General features: G+C 39.1%; 1 protein-coding gene across 8 annotated transcripts in view; it reads left to right on the top strand.

Annotated features, from left to right (window-relative positions):
- The window catches only part of BCLAF3 (BCLAF1 and THRAP3 family member 3), a 60190-nt gene that overhangs the window by 13964 nt on the left and 26054 nt on the right, over positions 1–20172 (top strand). For 4 of the 8 annotated variants that reach the window (XM_070603491.1, XM_070603493.1, XM_070603492.1 and 1 more), the window contains exons 2-5: positions 7310–7384; positions 10572–11129; positions 11503–12165; positions 19878–19993. In XM_070603491.1, coding sequence (XP_070459592.1) covers positions 7344–7384; positions 10572–11129; positions 11503–12165; positions 19878–19993 — 1378 coding nt within the window. In that variant the 5' untranslated portion in view covers positions 7310–7343. Of the gene's footprint in view, positions 1–7309; positions 7385–10571; positions 11130–11502; positions 12166–19817; positions 19994–20172 lie in introns of all 8 variants that reach the window. The other 4 variants (XM_070603487.1, XM_070603489.1, XM_070603488.1 and 1 more) reach the window with 1 other exon arrangement.

Here is a 20172-nt window from a genome sequence, read left to right as displayed (position 1 = left end):
GCTACTTTAATTATTTTGGATTTGTAAGTTATTTATTATTTTTATCTAGAAGTCTTGAGGATTTTTATCTTTATCTTTGAATTCAAATAATTTTTACTAAGCTATATTTCAGAGTTGATTGTTTTGGGTTAATTTTCCCAGGTATCTAGTGAGCCTTTCAGTGTGTAGATTCATATATTTTTCCATTTCTGAAAAAGTTTTCTTGAATTATAGTTTTAAATATTAGTGCAGTTCTATTGTTTGCTTTTTCTTCTCAGAAACTACAATAATAGGAATAGTATTCCTTCTGTATCATCTTCTGTTTCCACTAGTTTCTCTCTGATGTGAGCTCTCTCTCTCCTTCTCTCTCAATGTCATTTTCATTTTCTTGGTTGTTTTCCTGCCTTTCTTCAATGTCCCTTATTAAATTTTCCTTTGAGTTTATTCTCCCTTGGGCACCTTGTTATTTATTCTTTATTTCTGAGATAATTTGGCCTTTTTCTCCCATTTTTTCATGAGTTCAATTAACTTTTTTCTGTCATTTCACTGTTTTTTGGGTCTATTTCTGTTCTTAGTTTTTCAATTTCTAATTCAAGATGAGATTTGTTTTTAATATGCTTAAATGCTGTTGGATATATTCAATTCTGTTTGGAGTACAGACTTAGAGTTTTCTTCTGCTTCATGATTTTCTGGAGAGGGATTTTCCTCAGTTGAGAAATTCTCCTTTTCCACTTTCTTGTAAACACATGGGGATCATCAGACTTTAAAATTTTGAGAAATCTCGCAAGTATAAAATGGTATCTTATTGTTTTAATTTTGTCTTCCTGATTAGGTAGGGTTGAGTATCTTTTCATATGTTTATTGGATATTTATGTTTCCTCTTTGTTGAAGACTCAAAGGATAGAGCTGCCATTTACTGAAGTGGGGCAGACCGTAGGAGGAGCAGATTTTGGAGGGAGGACAGGAGTTTGCTCTTAGACATGCTTACAGCATCCAGTAGCCTTTTAGTTATGTAAGACTGCAGTACCCAGGATAGGTAAGGACTGAAGATACAAACTTGGGGGTTAGTTTATAGAGGGTATTTAAAGATATGAGACTGAATGAGAGTGTAGACTGGGGAGAGAGTGTAGACAGTGAGAAGTCCGAAGACTGAAGTCACTATTTAGAGGAAGACTGGGTTAATCATTTATGGGTCATGGTGGCAAGGGGGGAGATGAGGAGAGACTGGCAAAGGAGACAAAAGAATTGTTAGAGGTAGGAGGAAAACCAGGAAAGTGTAGTATTCTGGAATCCAAGTGAAGAAAATGTTTCTAGGAGGAAGGTGTGATTGACTGGTAAGTGCTGCTGGTAGATCCAGGAGGAGGAGGAGAAATAACTATTGGATTTAGCAACATGGATTTCATTAGTGACCTTGACTAGAGCAGTTTGGTGCAGTGGTAGAGGGTGAAGGGCCAAGCAAGAATGGGAGGAGAAGAATCAGAGAGAATGACTGGTATAGGAGCAGCTCTTTGAGGAATTTGGTTGTAAAAGGAGAGACAAGGGTGGTAGCCCCAGGGGGTGTGGTTCTAGAGAGCTGGGAGCATTAGAAGAGGTTAGATGGCGATGGGAAGGATCTAATGGCGAGGGGAAAGCCATGTTGTGGAAGGAAGGTTTGCTGGAGCTGGTCTTTCAGCTGGGTGAGGGGATGGTCCATTGCTGTCCTGGTAGGGTTGGCCTCTTTTGGCGCTGGCATCCTCTTCAGCATCCTCCTGGGAGTGGATGCCCCTGCTGTCCTGTCATCTTTCTGTGTTCTAAGACAGACGGGTTCATTCACTGCCCCTGGTCCTGTACAGTTCACTCTGAAGTAGCAGTACAAATTTGTCTTGTTATTGACATCTCTTCCCCAGTCACAACCCCTGCTGGTGTTTCAGCCTTTTCTTTCTCTCTCCTAATGCTGCTTCCTTTGATTAACTTTGCTAGTCACAAGTAAGTTAGTTTAAATTGGGGTTTGGCAAATTTTTTCTGTAAAGGACAAGATAGTAAATATTTTAGGCATTGTCACATGTTCTTTTTTTTTATGACTCTTTAAAAATGTAAAAACTGGAGCCAGCCCGGTGGCATAGTAGTTAAGTTTGCGTGTTCCACTTCAGCAGCCCGGGGCTCACCGGTTTGGATCCTGGGTGTAGACGTATGCACCACTTATCAAGCCACGCTGTGGCAGGTGTCCGTTATATAAAATAGAAGATGGGCACGGATGTTAGCTCAGGGCCAATCTTCCTCAGCAAAAAGAGGAGGATTGGCAGCGGATGTTAGCTCAGGAGTAATCTTCCTCAAAAAAAAAAAAGTGGGGCCGGCCCGGTGGCACAGCGGTTAAGTGCGCTCGCTCTGCTTCGGTGTCCCGGGGTTCGCCAGTTCAAATCCTGGGTGTGGACATGGCACCGCTTGGCAAGCCATGCTGTGCCAGGCGTCCCACATATAAAACAGAGGAAGATGGGCACAGATGTTAGCTCAGGGCCAGTCTTCCTCAGCAAAAAGAGGAGGATTGGTGGCAGATGTTAGCTCAGGGCTAGTCTTCCTCAAAAAAAAAAAAATGTAAAAACCATTCTTAGCTCAGACTCTAGGGTTTAAATGAACTCTCCTCTCTTATTTATTAAGCCCCTGGGCCAGTACTTTTCATTACTAGTTGATGTGCACTAAGCAATTGCAAACAAAGTTAGTTTTTTAAAAAACAGCTTTATTGGGATATAATTTACGAGTTTGTGTGCAATTCAGTGGTTTTTCATATGTTTGCAGAGTTGTGAAACCATCTCCATCATATCTGATCTAAGAGCATTTTCATTACCCCAAAGCTAACTTTTTTACAGCTTTGAGGTATAATTTATAATGCAATAAACTTCACCCATTTTTGAGTGAATAGTTTGAATTTTAATAAAGCTAATTTTAATATTAGCAAAGGAAACTATTCTAAGTAATACCTCTTTTCATCACATAATCAGTAAATCTTGTAAATCTTTTCTCCCGAGTGACCTCCACCTTTCCCTTTAAACCAGTAGTTGTGTAGTCCCTGCACCAACAGCGTCCACATCACCTGGGACCTTGCTGGCAGTGGGGCCCCCCGGGGTAGGGCCCAGCAGTCTGTGCTTGGACCAGCCTTTCTGACACACACTAAAGTTGAGAACTTCCAGTCTAAGATATACCCCTGAGTGAAACTGCTGGATTGTGGGGTGTGAGCATGTTCAACGTTAACAACTACTGCCAGCCCCGTCCTTGAGTAACTGGTGATACTCAGGTATATGCCCCTAGCAGTGTGAGGGTCCCTGTTGTTCTACATCCTCACCAACACTCCAGGATCGGCAACTTTCACTTTTTGTTTTTGTCAATCTGATGAGTGTGAAATGGTTATAATCTTAATTTGTGTTTACTCAATTACTAATGAAGTTGAACATCTCAGATGTCCATAGGTCATTTGGGTTTTGTGTTCTCTGATATGCTGTTTGGAGTCTTTTGCCTATTGAGATAAATACAATTATGTAACCAAATAATCACAATGTATTGAAATAATTACAGACTAAGCTCAGAATTCCCAAGAAGAAAGAAACTCAGAGGGGACAGAAAGAAAGTTAAGGAAAGAATCCCAGGGGAGGTGATGATCAAACAGTCCAGAAAGAACAGGAATTTGTCAGGTGGAGTGAGGGAAGGCCATCTATGTGGTAGGAACAGCATGGCCTGATCAGGGAAAAACAAGTAGTGTGGTGTGATAGACGAATGGAATGTGTGGAGGAGAAGACATACATAAGGCTAGGAGAAAGGTAGGAAGCAAATAGATGTATATATTTTAAATTTGCTTAGCCTTTTACTGATTGTTGGGCATTTGGGGTATAACAAGTTTGAGTGTTTTTTTTTCTTTCCTATTATAAATAAAGCTGATATAAACATCTTAGTATATATAGCTGCTTTTTTCTTTTAAATGATTATATTAGAATAATAAGTTTAAACTGAAATTATTAAAAGAAAGAAGGCAGAATTAGTTTCATAATTTCTTAAATATTTGAAGATTACCCATCATTAGGGAAATGCTAATCAAAACCATCGTGAGGTATTACTTCACCCCCACTAGGATGCTATAATCAAAAAGACAAGAGCCAGCCCTGGTGGCCTAGTGGTTAAAGTTCGGTGCTGTCATTGCTTTGGTGGCCCAGGTTTGTTTCCCAGTTGTGGAACCATACCACCCGTCTGTTGGTTGCTGTGCTGTCGTGGTTGCTCATATAGAAGAACTAGAAGGACTTACAACTAGGATATGCACTGGTGCTTTGGGGAGGAAAAAAAAAGAGGAAGATTGGCAACAGATGTTAGGTCAGGGTGGATCTTTCCCTGCAAAAAAAAAAAAAAAAAAGAGTAGCAAATGGTGATGAGGATGTGGAAAAATTGGAATCCTCATACATTGCTGGTGGGAATGTAAAATGATGGAGCTGCTTTGAAAAGTTTGGCAGTCTCTCAAAAAGTTAAACATAGAGTTATCATATGACCCAGCAGTCCTATTCCTAGATATATAACCAAGAGGAATGAAAACATGTCTACACAAAAACTTGTACACGAATGTTCATAGCGGCGTTATTCATAATAACCAAAAAATAGAAACAACCCAAATGTCCATTGAGAACTGAATGAATAAACAAATGTAGCGTACTCACACAGTGGTATATTATTTGGCACAAAAAGGAATGAAGTACTGACACATGGTCAAACAGGGATGACTCTTGAAATCATTATGCTAAGGGAGGGAAGCCAGTCACAAAACACCACATAGTGTACAATTCCGTTTATATGAAAGGTCCAGAATAGGCAAATCTATAGAAACAGAAAGCAGATTGGTGGTTGTCAGGGGCTAATCAAAGGAGGGGAGGAATGGGGAATGACTGCTAATGGGGTTTCTTTTAAAGGCGATGAAGATGTTCTAAAATTAGATTGTGGTGGTGATTGTACATCCCTGTGAATATACTAAAAGACACTGAAGTGTACACTTTTTTTTAAAGATTTTATTTTTCCTTTTTCTTCCCAAAGCACTCCAGTACATAGTTGTGTATTTTTAGTTGTGGGTCCTTCTAGTTGTGGCATGCAGGACGCTGCCTCAGCATGGCTTGATGAGCAGTGCCATGTCCGCGCCCAGGATCTGAACCGGTGAAACCCTGGGCCACTTAAGCAGAGCGCGAAAACTTAACCACTCGGCCACGGGGCTGACCCCATGAATTGTACACTTTAAATGGGTGAATTGTATGGTATGTGAATTGTTTCTCAATGAATCTGTTTTTCAAAAAAGTAAAGTGGAAAAAAAGATTACCCTCCAGAAAAATTAGGCTTTTTCCTAATATTTGGGTCTCCCCCAGACACATACACAACCTTTGGATTTATTATTTTTGTTGAATTTAATAGGTATAAACTGATACTCAAAGCTTTTTTGGCTAAATTATAAGCTCCCTCAGTAGAATGTAAGCTCCAGGAGGGCAGGAATTTTTACCTTTTTCTGTTCACTGCTGTATCCCCAGAACAGTGCCTGGCAAATAATAGGTACTCAGTCACATATGTTGAATGAATGCATTTTGACATTTTTAGTACTAAGTGAACATTTTCCCCTTTAGTGTCTCTCTCTCTCTCTCTCTTTTTTTTTTTTTTTTACTTTATGCATTTCTTTCTTTTTTTATTGAGGTAACATTGGTTTTTATAGTACATCTGAATTAATTGTTCTTCCTAGCCTCAATTCTTTTTGGAAAGAGGCAGTGCATAACTAAATAATTGAATTGAATGTACTTCTTCTGGTGAGGGATCTGATCTGGTTCAAGTCCTTTGACTTTCTTTATATGCTTTTATTGCTTCTGAAATTCATTATAACAATGATTTGCAAATGTTTGACTATGAGGACTACTTTTTTTTTTTTTTTTTTTTTTGCAGGGGAAGATTTGCCCTAAGTAACATCTGCCAATCTTCCTCCTTTTTATTCCGTGCCCCGCCCCCCACTGCAAAGCCCCAGTACGTAGTTGTGTATAGTTGTAAGTTCTTCTGGTTCTTCCATGTGAGCCACCACCACAACATGGCTACTGACAGATGAGTGGTGTAGTTCTCCACCTGGGAACCAAACCTGGGCTGCCAAAGTGGAGTATGCTGAACTTTAACCACTAGGCCTCAGGGCTGGCTCAGGAATCCCTTTTTAAACTGATATCCATGTAATAATAGTTGTACTTTCTGTATCAGTCAGTGGAAAAACTACATAGTGACAAGAAGCCATTTATATTTTAACAGTCACCACAGTATCTTCAGAAATTTTCAAAATAGAGGTTATAATATATGAGACATACTTACTCTGTAGTCTGTGCATGGTGCCTGTAGGTACTAGTCATGGACCCATGGCAATAATTTTGAAAGCCACCAGGGGTTTGGGGCCAGTAAGTTGGGAACTGCTTAATTATAGTATCAGAACTGAGGAAGATTACTGAAATGTAAATAATAGCTAGTACAGAAGATTACACCTTAGTCACGTGTTTTTAAAATTCAGTTCCTAAAGCTATCAGTTTCTTTTAAAGACTGAAGAATATATGAAAAATCAGGTTTACATGTCTTTTGAAATTTCTTTATTTGACATTATCTGTTTTAGAAAAAAATCAGAAACAAACTAAATGCCTAATCAAGCTTAATTAAGTTTTGGTATATTTATCTGGTGGAAGTTAGGCAGCAATTGAGTACCATAATTAGGCATTGTAATTCTTATTATTCAATAATTTAAAAAGCAGGATGTATCATCAAGTATTCCTAAACATTTTGACTGTGATTATATGAAGTGCTTATGTATGTGAGGAAAGATAGGAAGGTAGTAGTGATTGTGTTCAGATAGAGGAATTCCGGGTAATTTTTCCTCTTTTTGGAACACTTTTTTAGCAGTTGCTGTGTGCCAGGCACTATTCTAAGCTCTTTTCGTGACTTAACTCAGGGATCATCAAACTGCAGTGCATTTAGCCTTCGGGGCCTGTTTTTGTCTGGCCCTTAAGCTAAGAATGGTTTTTATATTTTTAAAGGGTTGTTAAAAAAAGAAAAAGATGTGGTAGAGACTTTATATAGCCCGCAAAGCCTAAAATAGTTACTATCTGGCCCTTTACAGACAATGTTTGCTGACCTCTGATTTAATTCATTTTATCCTTACAACATTCCAATAAGGTGGCTCCTATTATTATCAGCCCCATTTTACAGATGAGGAAACTGAGGCACAGAGGGCTTAAGTGACTTTTTGTTGGTGGCATTCACTATTTTTAGAGCAGATTGTAGGCTCTTTCTACAAACTTGCTAATACTGTGTTTCTTTGCAGTGTAAAAAGTGGATAGTGGCTCACGTGTCAAAGGATGGCACGGTCACGCTCTAGATCCCCCAGGTGGAAACACAGGTGAGCAGTTCTTAGTTTAGCAGAGTAAGCTTGGATTTGGGATGTGCTTTGGCTTCCAAATTCACTGGTACTGTTAAAAACCTATTTTAATAAGCTCATGGGACCTGGTTATTCACAGTAGGTGCTTTATAGTGATAGAGGTGGTATTTCTAGGTTCTAGGAACTGGCGGCTTTCTTTAATTATGGCTGGCAGATAGAATTAATCCATAATAAAAAGAAATGCAATGGCCATAGGAAGGGAGAGTGAGAAACATCTTTAAGAGTGTTACATTTTTTATATCAGAAGGTGGTTTAGAACTCTTTAGTGTGTATTTTATTTTTTCATAATATGTTTGAAGAAATTAGGGAGTTAAAAAATTGAGAGTTCCTATTTCTTCTTCTTCATGGCAGAATTAAGAGTTTTGAATAACTCTTCTCTTCCCTGGTTGGTAGTGTCAATAGCATATATAATTAGATTGGAACATTTCAACCAGTATTTATTGTGTACCTGCTACAGGCAGGTTCTGGGGCTACAAAGGCAAATATGACATATTGTGGGGCCTCAGCAAGCATGCAGGCTGGCTAGGGAGAGTGACACAAATAGCCAATTATGATATGGTGGGAAAAGTACGGTGCTCCTGACTGGGACAAAGTATTCTGGATCCACAGGGACGGGATAATTCTGCTTTGTGGAGGGGAAAGGAGGATACTAAGAAAGTCTTCAAAGAAGAGATGAGACTTTAGCTGGCCCTTTAAGGATGGGTAGAATTTCTAAAGGCAGAAAGAGAGAAGAAAAGTGTTGCAGTTAAGAGGGACAACGGGAATAAAGGCACAGAGCTGTGAAAGTGACTAGTACATTCTAGGACTTAAAAAGGACCATAATTACATACACAAAAGGCAGACCCAAATTTTTCATGTTACTATGATTTGGCCGTTATGCTTGTTCATTATGGCTCTACAGTGATGAATCAATAATTTCTTCAACAGTTTTCATTTCGTAGTTCACAAGACCAAGTTGTTATGGGGAGGAGCTTCAGAAAGAAAAGGGAACATAAAGAAGCAAATGATTTTAACATGGAGACCATCACAGAGGCTGTTCTGTTTTAGCCTTTTGTGGTAGGCCCTGGTGAGGGGGCACAAAGGACCCTGCCAAGCTTAGTGCCTGATTTCTGGATTCCTTCTCAGGACTCTTTGTCAAAACGGTGAAGGGTCTGATATTGTACCCTACTTGCAAGCTAACACATTAGCCTGTCACAAGGCACTCCTGGATCAGAGACAAAGGCCTTTATTACTCATTCTACAGCAGGCAGCTTGAGCTTTGTGTTTCTGTGTTCCCTTCACTCCCAGTCCCCTGAGGGCAGACACTGCAGAGTGAAGCAGTGGGGTGATGACACAGCTAAGGAACCCGAGCCCCATCAGGGGCTACAAGCAGACCTGCCCAGCCTTTGCCTAGGAGGAGATTTTATCTATTTTCCTGAACAGCAAACAGACCGGCCCTCTGCTCCTGAGGAAGGCCCTATCTGCATCTTCCCAGGCTGTTTGCCTCGGAACAAACGCTGTCAGCGCCTCTGCCCACAAGGCAGGTGGAACATGAAAGACCAATGGAGAACTGTCTCCCAACAGACTCCTTGGGTCTCTTTTGTCCCTTTAAGAAAACTGAAAGTGATAGCAACTGTTCCAGCGATCTCCTTCTGAAGAAAGGGGCTCTATACAATAAAACCCTGACATGAAATATAATATCAAAGCAGTGTTCAATGTGAGGTAAGGATTCAAGTAAGAGATTGAGTATTTCGTCTAGTCTGGAAGACCTCAGCCTCTGGCTGCCAGCTTTTCTCCTTAGCTGTGGAAGAGATGAAATCTTCCAGGAAGTCCTCAGAGGCTCCAGTTGCTTCTTCCTGTGGTGAGGTACAACCAGCGGGGTGACAGTTTCTGCTTCAGCTAAATAAAGCACTAGCTAGTACTATGTCTAGCTTGGTGACTCCAGAGGGAGATATTGCCAAGTCCAGTATATAAATCCCACTGTGTACATGAGGAAGATAAATCTGCCTCCTTTCTTGTGGGGAGGACACAAACGTGTCACCAAATGGAAAGGTTTTACTCATGGTTGCTCCAACTCCATGGCAGCCTCTGAAGAGGGGACCATAACAAAATCTGCAAGGGTAGCTGCCTCGTTGATTAGAAGACATCAAACCCTCAGAGAGGAGATTGGGAGACTGGATAGGTCAGCCTTCTAGGGGAAAGGTCCCCAGGTGCAAGATGGAATTTTTTTGTATTCCAGATAGTGACGCTCCACTCATCCTGCAGTCTGGGCAACTCAGACTGGTTTCCCTGGCTACAGGAGCTTTACTCCTCAGTGGGAATGAAAAGCCCAATGTTGGCAATGCTGAGGCATTGGAGAAGGTAGCTACAGAAAGGATGCGCTGTCCCTGGAGAATATTATAGCTGCATTAAAGCACGCGTTCACCAAAGTTACAAGCTCTGTTTCAACAGCCTATCTTTCATTTTATATGTAAGGGAACAAGTCTGGGAAAGAAAAGCAACTTATCTATGTTAGTAGTATTTATGGAGGGACTAAGCATGAGATTCAAGTCTTAAGACCCTCTCCCCACAACGCACACCGTTTAAGTATGTACTTTTTGCTCCTTGATATAGCCTTAGTAGAGAATAGACAATCACCTGGAGAAACTGTGCGGTCAGTTTGGGATCTGAGTTTGGGTTTATTGTGGCATCATAAACTCTTAGAATCTAATTTCATTTCAGAGGCTATGTTGAGCTTGCCAGAGACTCTCCTACACATTTGTTTGTGCGAATCTAGCCCTCCTTCTGCTTGTTTCTTACCTGACCATTGAACCTGATGTAAGCTTTTGCTGACTGGCCATTTTGCCAGAACTTTACTGTCAGCAATCTTCCAAAATGGATCTTGCTGCGTAACTAAGCCAGTCCTCCTCCAACAGGGTGGTTCACTCAGTCCATTTTGATATGCACATGGGATACATTAGTTCAGATGGAAAGAGTACACTTGTTGCATTGGGCAGAAGCATAATCAGACCCCCAAATGGATAATTTAGAATGCAGATAAAACATTGATGAATTTAATTTGAATGGAAGAAGCAATGGAAAGCAAACGTTTTATGTAGGTAAATCATGTTAAGACAAACTTAGTTTATTGTCTTTAAATGAACTAAATTTTCTGTGTTTGTTTACATAGGTCTTTGTCGCCATTACCTAGAAATTCTGAATACTACAAACAAAGACATTCTCCTGAGCATTATGGATGTGAATATAGGAAGGATCCCCAAAGACCCGTGGCTTGGGGAATGGACAGTGATAAATACGGACAGAGTAAACCAAGGATTCCTTCTCGTGGCAATATACATTACCGATCTTATGAACAAAGATCACCTTCCCCAAATATAAGAAGGAACTCTTTCGAAAATTTTTATACTTATAAGCCTCACCGAGGATATTTACCAGAAAGAGAGGATGGTAACAGAAGATCTCAGTGTATGCCCAACTACTCAGAAGGTGTACCCTACAATTGTTATCCCCAGAAAGTGCAAGGAAGGTATACTCCTGATGACTACAGAGTGAGAGGAAGTGGAAAAGGAGGGAAACCGCCTCAGAGGTCAATAGCAGATTCTTTTAGATTCGAAGGAAAGTGGCATGAAGATGAGTTGAGACACCAGAGGATACAAGATGAAAACTATTCTCTATCATTTAGAAGAGGCTATGAAGATTTTGAGAAAAGGAGCTCTTTTCAGAAGAGGTATAGGAAAACATTAACCCTGGGTAATTTGTTAGAAAGCCTCGAGTGAAAGTCTGTTTATTTTATGGTTGAAGATAACCGCCTTGAAAAGCTTTTGTCTAAAAAGATAAAAAGCATTGTAATGTAGTTACGGTCTACTGGTAGTAGTGAAGTATTTACTTTTAGAGTAAATCATGTTGATAGCTAGAATATTTTGTAAAAGGTGGTATTTTCCTCTTTAACTACCTTATGCTTCTATGAGTTGGCTTGAGGGATTATAGGTTAACTTGCCAGTGCCTTCTGCATCTAAAGCCATGCTGCCCAATATTCCACACATATAAATTCTCACTTTCTTCTCTCTAGTGCAAGTGTAAACTGCTTTATGTCAACACAGGTATCCTGAGGATCGTGATTTCAGAACGTATGGACAGACATCAACAAGACCTACAGACTTGGAGAGATATGAAAACAGAGAGCCTGCCAGGAACCCAGAGTGGAAGTTTGAGCATTCTTTTTCACATTATCAAGACAAGAAAGATCAGTGGTACCCTGGGCCCCAAACTCATCGACATGCTCAGAGGGAACCCCCAGAGACCAGTTCAGCAACAAAGCTATCCTGTGACTATCGCTACAAACGTCATAAGACCTCAGATGGGGACCAGGAGTTTTCTGATGGAAGAACTCAGAAGCACTCTAAGGAGGAAGATAGAAAATACAGTTTGCAAAAAGGCCCTGTAAACAGAGAGTCCAGTTGTTTTAATGCTGGAAGAGGGAGAGAGACTGAAGGTGGGCAAGTCAAAGAACCTTTTAAACCATCTAAGAAAGAATGTACTGCCTGTACTCATTCAAGTAAAAGTGATGTTGGTTTGAGACCCTGTAATGACAAACGGAAGGACAAAATAAAGAAAGAAGGGGATGGCAGAAAAGAGAGCAACTCTTCCAGTAACCAACTTGATAAAAGTGAAAAACTTTCCGATGTGAAACCTTCATCTGCCACTCTTGGGAAGAAATCGACGACAGTTAAAGTAGATGTGAAGAAAACAGTAAATACATCCAGGTATTATTTGTTTTTTCTTAATGTTAATTAATATCTGTTTCTGTCACCCTTATTTGAAGCTTTGAAAATGGAATTAATAGTGTGTTTAGAGTCCATCTAGTGGGGAGGGATTGCCTGGACTTTTCAAAAAAGCCCTGTAATGAGGATGAATCTCGTGATTAGTAGTATGGGGTGATCTCACGTCTGCTTGTTTCCACATTTTATATCAAGATGCTTTTTGGGTGCAGGACATTCTATGGAGTTGTTCCTCTTCATAAATTTACCTGTTTTTGTGCTACCAGGTTTTCTGTATCCAGAGATAGGCTGGGTGGAGTTAAAGGGGACCTATTCCTTGCTCAGTTTCTCAGAGCCTGTTTTCCTGTTGCCTGAAATTCAGAGAATTTTGACCTGGAAGGGCCCTTAGGAGGCCCTGATTTTATAGAGGAGGAAAGAGAGGCCTTGAGAGATGAAGCAACTTGTCTAAGTCAGAGCACCTTGGCTTCAAATCCGTGTGACCCCTTGTGACTCAAGGAGATGGATAACTTAAGGTGGTTCTTGCTGCCACCTCAAAATGACTGACGTTCTATGGACTAGATTCTCCTAGGTAGAGGAAATTAGGCTAGAGTCTAGAAAGAGGCCTATTTTAAAGACATTTGGTTTAGCTCTTAATGATTCTTTAAAAAAATAGACTACTGTTGTAATAAGTTATATTCTCCTAAAGCAGTTCACATGCTTTGTTTCATTATGAATATTCCTTCTGTTTATGGATTCTGAGAATAATAAGGCACTGCAGTTGACTATGTCAGCTAAGTCTACTCATTACCTTCATACGCTACCAGTATGTGAAGGAAAAAGTGATGGACATGTTGATTTGCCATTCACAGTTGACTCATATCTGCATTTGAATCAAAAACCAGAGCAAACAAAATCCAAGATTAGGATTGGGTGACAGGGAGAGAGGTAAACTGATCTTTTGGGGGTTTTTTAAACAAAATATATTTTGTTTCTTTTCTTCAAGTTAGATTTAGCAGTCCCCCTCCCTCGTGCTTTACTTACATTCATTGTACTTGCAAAAAGTATTTTTAAATATACATATGTATATTTATATGTGCACAGAAAGCATTTATAAATATGATTACATTACAGAAAGTTGGACAGACAGAGGGGGGAGAATCACCCATAATCCTACTACCCTAGGACAATTTTATTAAAATTTTAGTATAGCTCCTTTTGTTATTCTGTGTATATTTATACATGGTTGTCATAATACCGTATTAATAATTTTGTATTCTATTTCATGTGTCTTAAATCATTTTGCGCTATTATATTTTCTACTAGTTCTTAATCTTAAGAGCACAAACGCTGCTGTAAGCATCAAGTTTAAGGATGTTACCTTAGGCTTTTATTCTTTCCAACATTATATTATGAAAATGTTCAAAGATACAGAAAATTGGAAAAACTGTGCAGTAAACTCCTATATACGCACCACCTAGAGGCTGCAGTTAACATTGTACTCTGCTTTCGCAATCACGTATCTGTCCATCTATTCACCTATCATTCTACCTTATTTCTTCAGTGCATTTCAAAGTGAATTGTAGATAGCAGTGCACTCCCCTTTAAATACTTCCGTATTTGATTTTTGTTTATAGGATTTTTTTTCTTTTGAGATAAAATTACATACAATCAAATCACAAAAATCTTCAATTTTTTAATAAAAGTAATGATACCCTCATATTTAATAATGAAGTGTTTTATACTTAAAAGAGAATTAGTAAATTGGCTGTAGCACTTTTAAAGAATACTAGAAATACCAATTTTGAAGGATTTTATTTTAGTAGACCTCATTAGAGATATTGAACACAGTTAATCTTTTAATTTGATATTGAGAAATGGAAGCTTGGTCTTCATCATGTGTCACAAAAATGAGCTTCCTAAAATCAAGACTGCTGTATCTTTTGTTTTGAATTTATAAACTACAATTTTGTGAAATTTCATGACCTGTCAGTGGGGCCTGTAAGCACGTGTTTGAATTGCCCGACAAGGACTTTTAGGATGGCTTGTGTAATAAAGAGCTTCCGCTGCAGAGCCTTTCTATTCAAAGACCTGAAGAATAAATCACTTAATAAATATATGGATCTTTTCAGTGTGATAAAGTATCATAGTCCACAAAATCTTTCTGTCTGATTCTAATGACTTACTGATGAGTGAGTTGTGGAGGAGTTTTGTGGAGTTGGATTTAATTCTGTGTGGACTGATGGAGTGCCCACAAAGCAGAGGTAGTTAATGCCCGCAATAGAGTCATGTTCTCAACTCTTACTGTCAGTTAGGTTTTCCTCTGCTTGAAAAGATTAAAGTAATCATAGAGTGGAGAGAGATTGATTTGTTGGTTAAAATCTAGAGAGTTTACCCGCTTTTTTGGAAAGACTAAGACGGTTCATTTTGTGCCTTTGTTTGCTTTCTTAGCTTTGGTCAAGTATTGATATATGTTCTTCCAGTTATCAATGTAGTTGAAAACATATGGTTATCACTTTGTGATTTTTCTAGATTCCAGTTTGTATCTAGAACAGCAGTAGGTAGACACTTGCTTGAGTGTTCACCGCATAGTTAATACGTCTGTTAACAAAGACTATATTCTAGTGACCCATTTTGTCAGAAACAGCATTATCAGAGGTAGGAGTTACGTATGAGTCATAATTATATGTTTCAGAATGTAAGTTAGGGAGTCACAATGTGAAAATTTGTGCTAAGGTTGTTAGGAATCCCAAACACTAACTGTTGTGTACATCCGGAAGTCTTGGGACAGGTGAGGGAGTTTTAGTTTAGTGTTGGCCTGAGTAGGTGAGAGACTGCAGGAAGGCTAGGAAGGGAGTGAGAGGGAGGAGGAGGGCGGGCCAGTCTCTGGAGAAGAATAAGCTGGTGCGGAGGGACCCGGAGCTCCATTGACCTCTCCCGGGTGCTGGTACTAGGCATCTGGTATGGGAAGGTTGGACTGAGTACATGAGCTACATTTGCATTTAATCCTTTTATTTCCCACTGAAGAGACACAGAGAGGGCCTCCCTAGCGCCCTCGGGTCTTTTCCCATTCTGAAAGGGGTTGAAGTGGGTGATGGAGCCCTGATGCTCCAAGGAAAGGGGTGCTGCGTACGCAGGTGGGGAAACTGTGAGAAACCGCAGCGAGGACTGAAGGAAGGTAACCTAATTACGCACGTTTACCTATGATGGGCACTGTTCAGCTGGAAGTAAAACAAGCTGTGGGTGGAGATATTTTTGTGATACACAAACCTGCTACCTTGCTGTTATGTATCACAAAAAACTAAGGTTTTTTCCCCCTAGTATTTCTCATATACATTTTTTAAAATCAAAACTTGAGAGGAAATTCCCCTTCCTTCCTATTTTTCACCCTCGCTTCTCTCAGTGTCTCTTAGGGATCCAAGTACAAGGAGGTGAACATTCTGTTTGGGGATGAGGTACATAGGTTTTTGTCTTCCAGTGGGTCACTGAGCAGCTCTGTGGCATTGGGCAGGTCACCTGGCCACAGCTTTTTGGGCCCAAATGAACCTGCAGTTCCTCCTGGCTCTATGAGTCTGCTTTGATTGGCTGTGTGTTGATAACTATTGCAGCTAGGTTGACAGGCTTATCATAGGATTCTTTGAACTTTTGTATATATTTTATATTATAAAAAATGAGATATTTAAAATTTAAATTGTTCTAAATTAAGTGAAAATAAAAAGTAAGCCAAGAAAGTTAAAAAACAAAATTAAATTGGCCTCACTTAGAATTTTGAAGTCTGTCATCTTTAGCTGAAACGCTCATTTCAAATTATCCAAGTCATTTTCCATGTATCACTTATTCATTCAGCAGGATTTTTTTTTTTTTTGAGAAGCTACCCTGTGTGAGACAGCCCATTGGGGTACCCTGGGACTATAAATCGGCATAGGATTAAGTTTCTTCTCCTCTGGTCTTATAGACAATAGGGCCACCTTGGTAATATTATGGCACAGTCAGTGATACATGAGGTGTGCGTGACTCACACGATCCGAAGCGGGGGGATTCAGGGAAGCCTTCTTTCAGGAGTTGACATATGTGAGCCAGGCTTCGAAGGCTGGTGTGTTTTAGACACATGGAGACAAGATGAAAGATGTTTTATATTTGTAGGTTAACAAGGGCAGGAAACACACGCAGGAACTTTGAGCTGTGTGGTTCCCGGCGGTCAGTGAAAGGCAGTAGAGGGACAGGAGGCTGAGAAGGTAAGCCTGCCTCTCTCCCTGCCTGATTTGACGGGATTAGCTGCTAGGAGAGGGCAGGAGGCTCAGTTCTGACAGCCGAGGACTGCTTTCTGCAAGGTGGCTTGGAAAAGCTTTGGGGTTGGCAAGGTCAGTGAGGGGACTTTTGTGAAAAAAGTAATGAGATGCTGAATTAAGGGAGTAGAACTTTCCCTCAATTCCAAAAATTCTAAATGTGTTCTTTGGAAAACAGGAGCAAATTCACAGTTAGGAAAGTGCGTTATGAACTGGAGGATGCTGTACAAAATGTTAGTTATTAGTTGGAAGAAAACTGAGGAAAACTTTATATGTGTCATATGGATTTTGTTATCTATTATAAACCTCCAGAGGGCAGGGGATTATCCTTTGGTTTTGTTGTTATTGGGTTTTTTGTTACTGTTGTTTTGCGATGCGTTTTTTTTTCTTTGATGGCTCTTAACTGTGTGTAAGAGGAAATTAAGGTGTAATGTAGCTTTTTATGTTTTCTTAGTTATTATGCACAACACTCAGGCAAAATGTCAGGGGAAACATCCTTAAACAGAGGAAAATACAAGGTGGAGTAGGGGGAAACAGGAGCCTGGGAGATCTAATCAGACAAGTGTCACGAGTAGTATCACAATACAGATGTGTGGATATATTTTGGTTTTTAAAATTCTCTAAAATGCATCTTAAACAAGAACATTTGGTCTTTTCAGCTTAACTGCTTGTGTTGGGGCTATTTCCTGAAATTGTTAACTTATTGATCAATAATGTCGTAGGAAATAGTAAAAAGGAAATGTGAACCAAGAGGTGATTAAATTTACAAATGTAAATACTTAGAACATTTTGCATTCTCAAAGGTTTTTCTTATAGCAGAAATTTTTCTTATAGCAAAAGTATAATTATTTTTAAAAAACTAAAATTTCAGATTATACTATTTTCATGTAGATTTTCTAGAAAATAATCATTTTAATATTTTTTATTAAAAATTTTGCAGTGGGGTAAATCTAGGATAATTTTTGTTAACTGATAGCAAGTTTCAACACTGGAATTTCAGGAATTAAGTGTAGCTTCCAAGTATACCACAGCACTTCTATGGATGGAGGGCTGGGCATGGATTGGGGATAGGAGCTATGCCAGTAATAAGAAGTTACAAGTACATTTTAATAATTACCTAGTAAAAAACTGATAGCCTTTATCAACTGTTTTCCTCTTGGGAGAAACTGATGCTGCAATAAAAAATGTTATCAACTGGGGCCGGCCCGGTGGCACAGCGGTTAAGTTTGCACGTTCCGCTTTGGCGGCCCGGGATTCGCTGGTTCAGATCCTGGGTGTGGACATGGCACCGCTTGGCAAGCCATGCTGTGGCAGGCGTCCCACATATAAAGTAGAGGAAGATGGGCACGAATGTTAGCTCAGGGCCAGTCTTCCTGAGCAAACAGAGGAGGATTGGCAGCAGATGTTAACTCAGGGCTAATCTTCCTTAAAAAAAAAAAAAATGTTATCAACTGATTTCCCCTTATGAGTGACCATTTTTATAGTTTTATCTAAATATCTTATTTTTCTCCTTTAAAATGTTTTTAAAAGCTATTTTTTTTTGTATGAAACAGGCTTTTTGTACCCTTAAACTTAACCCTTTAAACAGAGAGCATGTATAATTCTTTCTTAGTGGAGGTTACAGGGCCATTCTAGCTTCTGGCCTTTATCACTAGATGTCTCTTAGCTAGTCATCAGATATGCACTGGGAAGCGGGGAGCAGATTAGGAGGAAAGAAGGGAAGTGGGCCTTCTGATGAAAGTTCTTCTAATGAATCAAGAAGACTGCGGCAGTGGCATCAACCTGCTGCATGGTCACTTTTCCGTGTTTCAGCCTTGGCAGGGAGCTGTCTCAACAGTGCTGCTTTGAGAGCAGGGAGCATGGACAGGCAGATGGAAGCCTTTCCTCTGAGAAGTTAAAAATCGGCACTTAAAACCATCTTGTTGAGGAGTTAAAATTTTCAGTTAAGGAATGTCTGTAAGCCCCTCATAACCCTGGAGCAGTTTTGGATATATGGCTGTTAAGTGACTTAAGTGAAATAATTAAGTAAATATTTGCATGCGTACATCCACACCCCAAAATGTATCCATCTGATTGATTTTTGTTATATGAGGAGGTGTTTTTCCCGGTGGTGTTGCTATTATTTAAAACATATTTCAGGTCTCTCTTTTGGATTTATCTTCAGAGCCTGTAACGTACTCATAAAGAACCCTAGCAGTTGTAAATCTCAATTCTTTGGATGGTGAACTTGATATTGGGAAGAGCCAAAAGCTATTTAGAGTTAAGTGCAGAGGAGTAAGATGGGTATAAGCTGGCTGGTGCCATTTTGGGTTCCAAATGAGGTATAAATATAAAATAATGAGACATTTTCTTCTGTGATGCATAAACTGCCTCCAGATGAAGAATTTGAGAGTAGTTTTAAGCAAGAGCAGCAATCTTGGAATAAGGTATAGTTTCCCATTCTGACATTTGAAAGGATTATGTTCACATGAATGCTTAACCTCTGGGAACAATGAAGCCAAACAACCAAGATATCCATTGTCTCAGTGTCATGACACCTTCCCCATAGGGCTATTGTAAAGATTAGGTGAGATAATTTTTGTAAGCTGTAAGCCCCTGTGTTTGGCATGTGGTAAGCCCCCAGTAATTGTTAGGTATATGTCATGGCTTTAGAATGGTACCTAAAGGTCAGGAGAGCTCTTAACGAAAGTTGTAAAGATTCAGAAAGCATGAAAGTGGTGAGATAGTTGGGGTTATATAATAATTGGTACCATTTCTTTAAGGATGCATTTAGGGTAAACACTATAATTGCTTCTAATGATCATAAGTCTCCTAACTAACACTGAGAGTTTAGGGAAACTTTGTAAGTGATTAAATCAGTCTCAACAGAATTTGATTTCAAAATACTATTGTTAGTTTCTCATTACTGATACAAAGGTATAAGGATTTTTATGAAATCAGAGAAGTTATTATGTTTGATATCAGCTATTAAAGTGTGGTAGCATTTCAAGATAGTGTAAGCTTGCTAGATTTACAATTTTATGGACATTTGGGAATAGAAAATAATCTAATTGATTATGTTTTACATATTGAGTGTCTTTAATGCCTTGCTGTATTTTTTGAAGTAAAAATTGTTTAGAACTTTGAGGATTTTATTATTAAAGTGGCAAATATTTAATGATCACTGATTTGAAAAGGAGAATGCAAAACCATGCATCTATAGCTATTTTCTCCTTCTTATTATTGTACATGTTTTATGGCATACAATTTAGTGCCTTAATTGTAAGAAAAGATAAACAGCTTTTTAGTTTTATAGCTGTCTTGATTAATTTTTAATAAGTTCTTTTCTCAGTAAAGTAGTTTCAAATTTAGTTAAACATTTACAAATTATTCTAGGGTTGCTTCTAGCTATTCCACAGAGAGACAGATGTCACATGATTTGGTTGCTGTTGGCAGGAAAAGTGAAAACTTTCATCCAGTGTTTGAACATCTTGACTCAACTCAGAATACTGAAAACAAACCTACAGGAGAATTTGCTCAGGAAATCATAACTATAATCCATCAAGTTAAAGGTTGGTATATTTTGCACATACATTAGGGATAACACAAAAATAATATACTGACTTTTCACGAGATATAGGTAAATATCTGTGATATTGTAATACTAATTAATATTTTGTTATGTTAGATCATTAATTAGGAAATCTGTTGGAGAGAGTAGAAGATATTAATTCAAGCCTAGTTGTTCTTT

Source organism: Equus przewalskii, chromosome X (assembly GCF_037783145.1).
Source record: "Equus przewalskii isolate Varuska chromosome X, EquPr2, whole genome shotgun sequence".
NCBI classification, from domain to species: Eukaryota; Metazoa; Chordata; class Mammalia; order Perissodactyla; family Equidae; genus Equus; species Equus przewalskii.
This window is presented reverse-complemented; position numbering and strand designations above follow the sequence as displayed.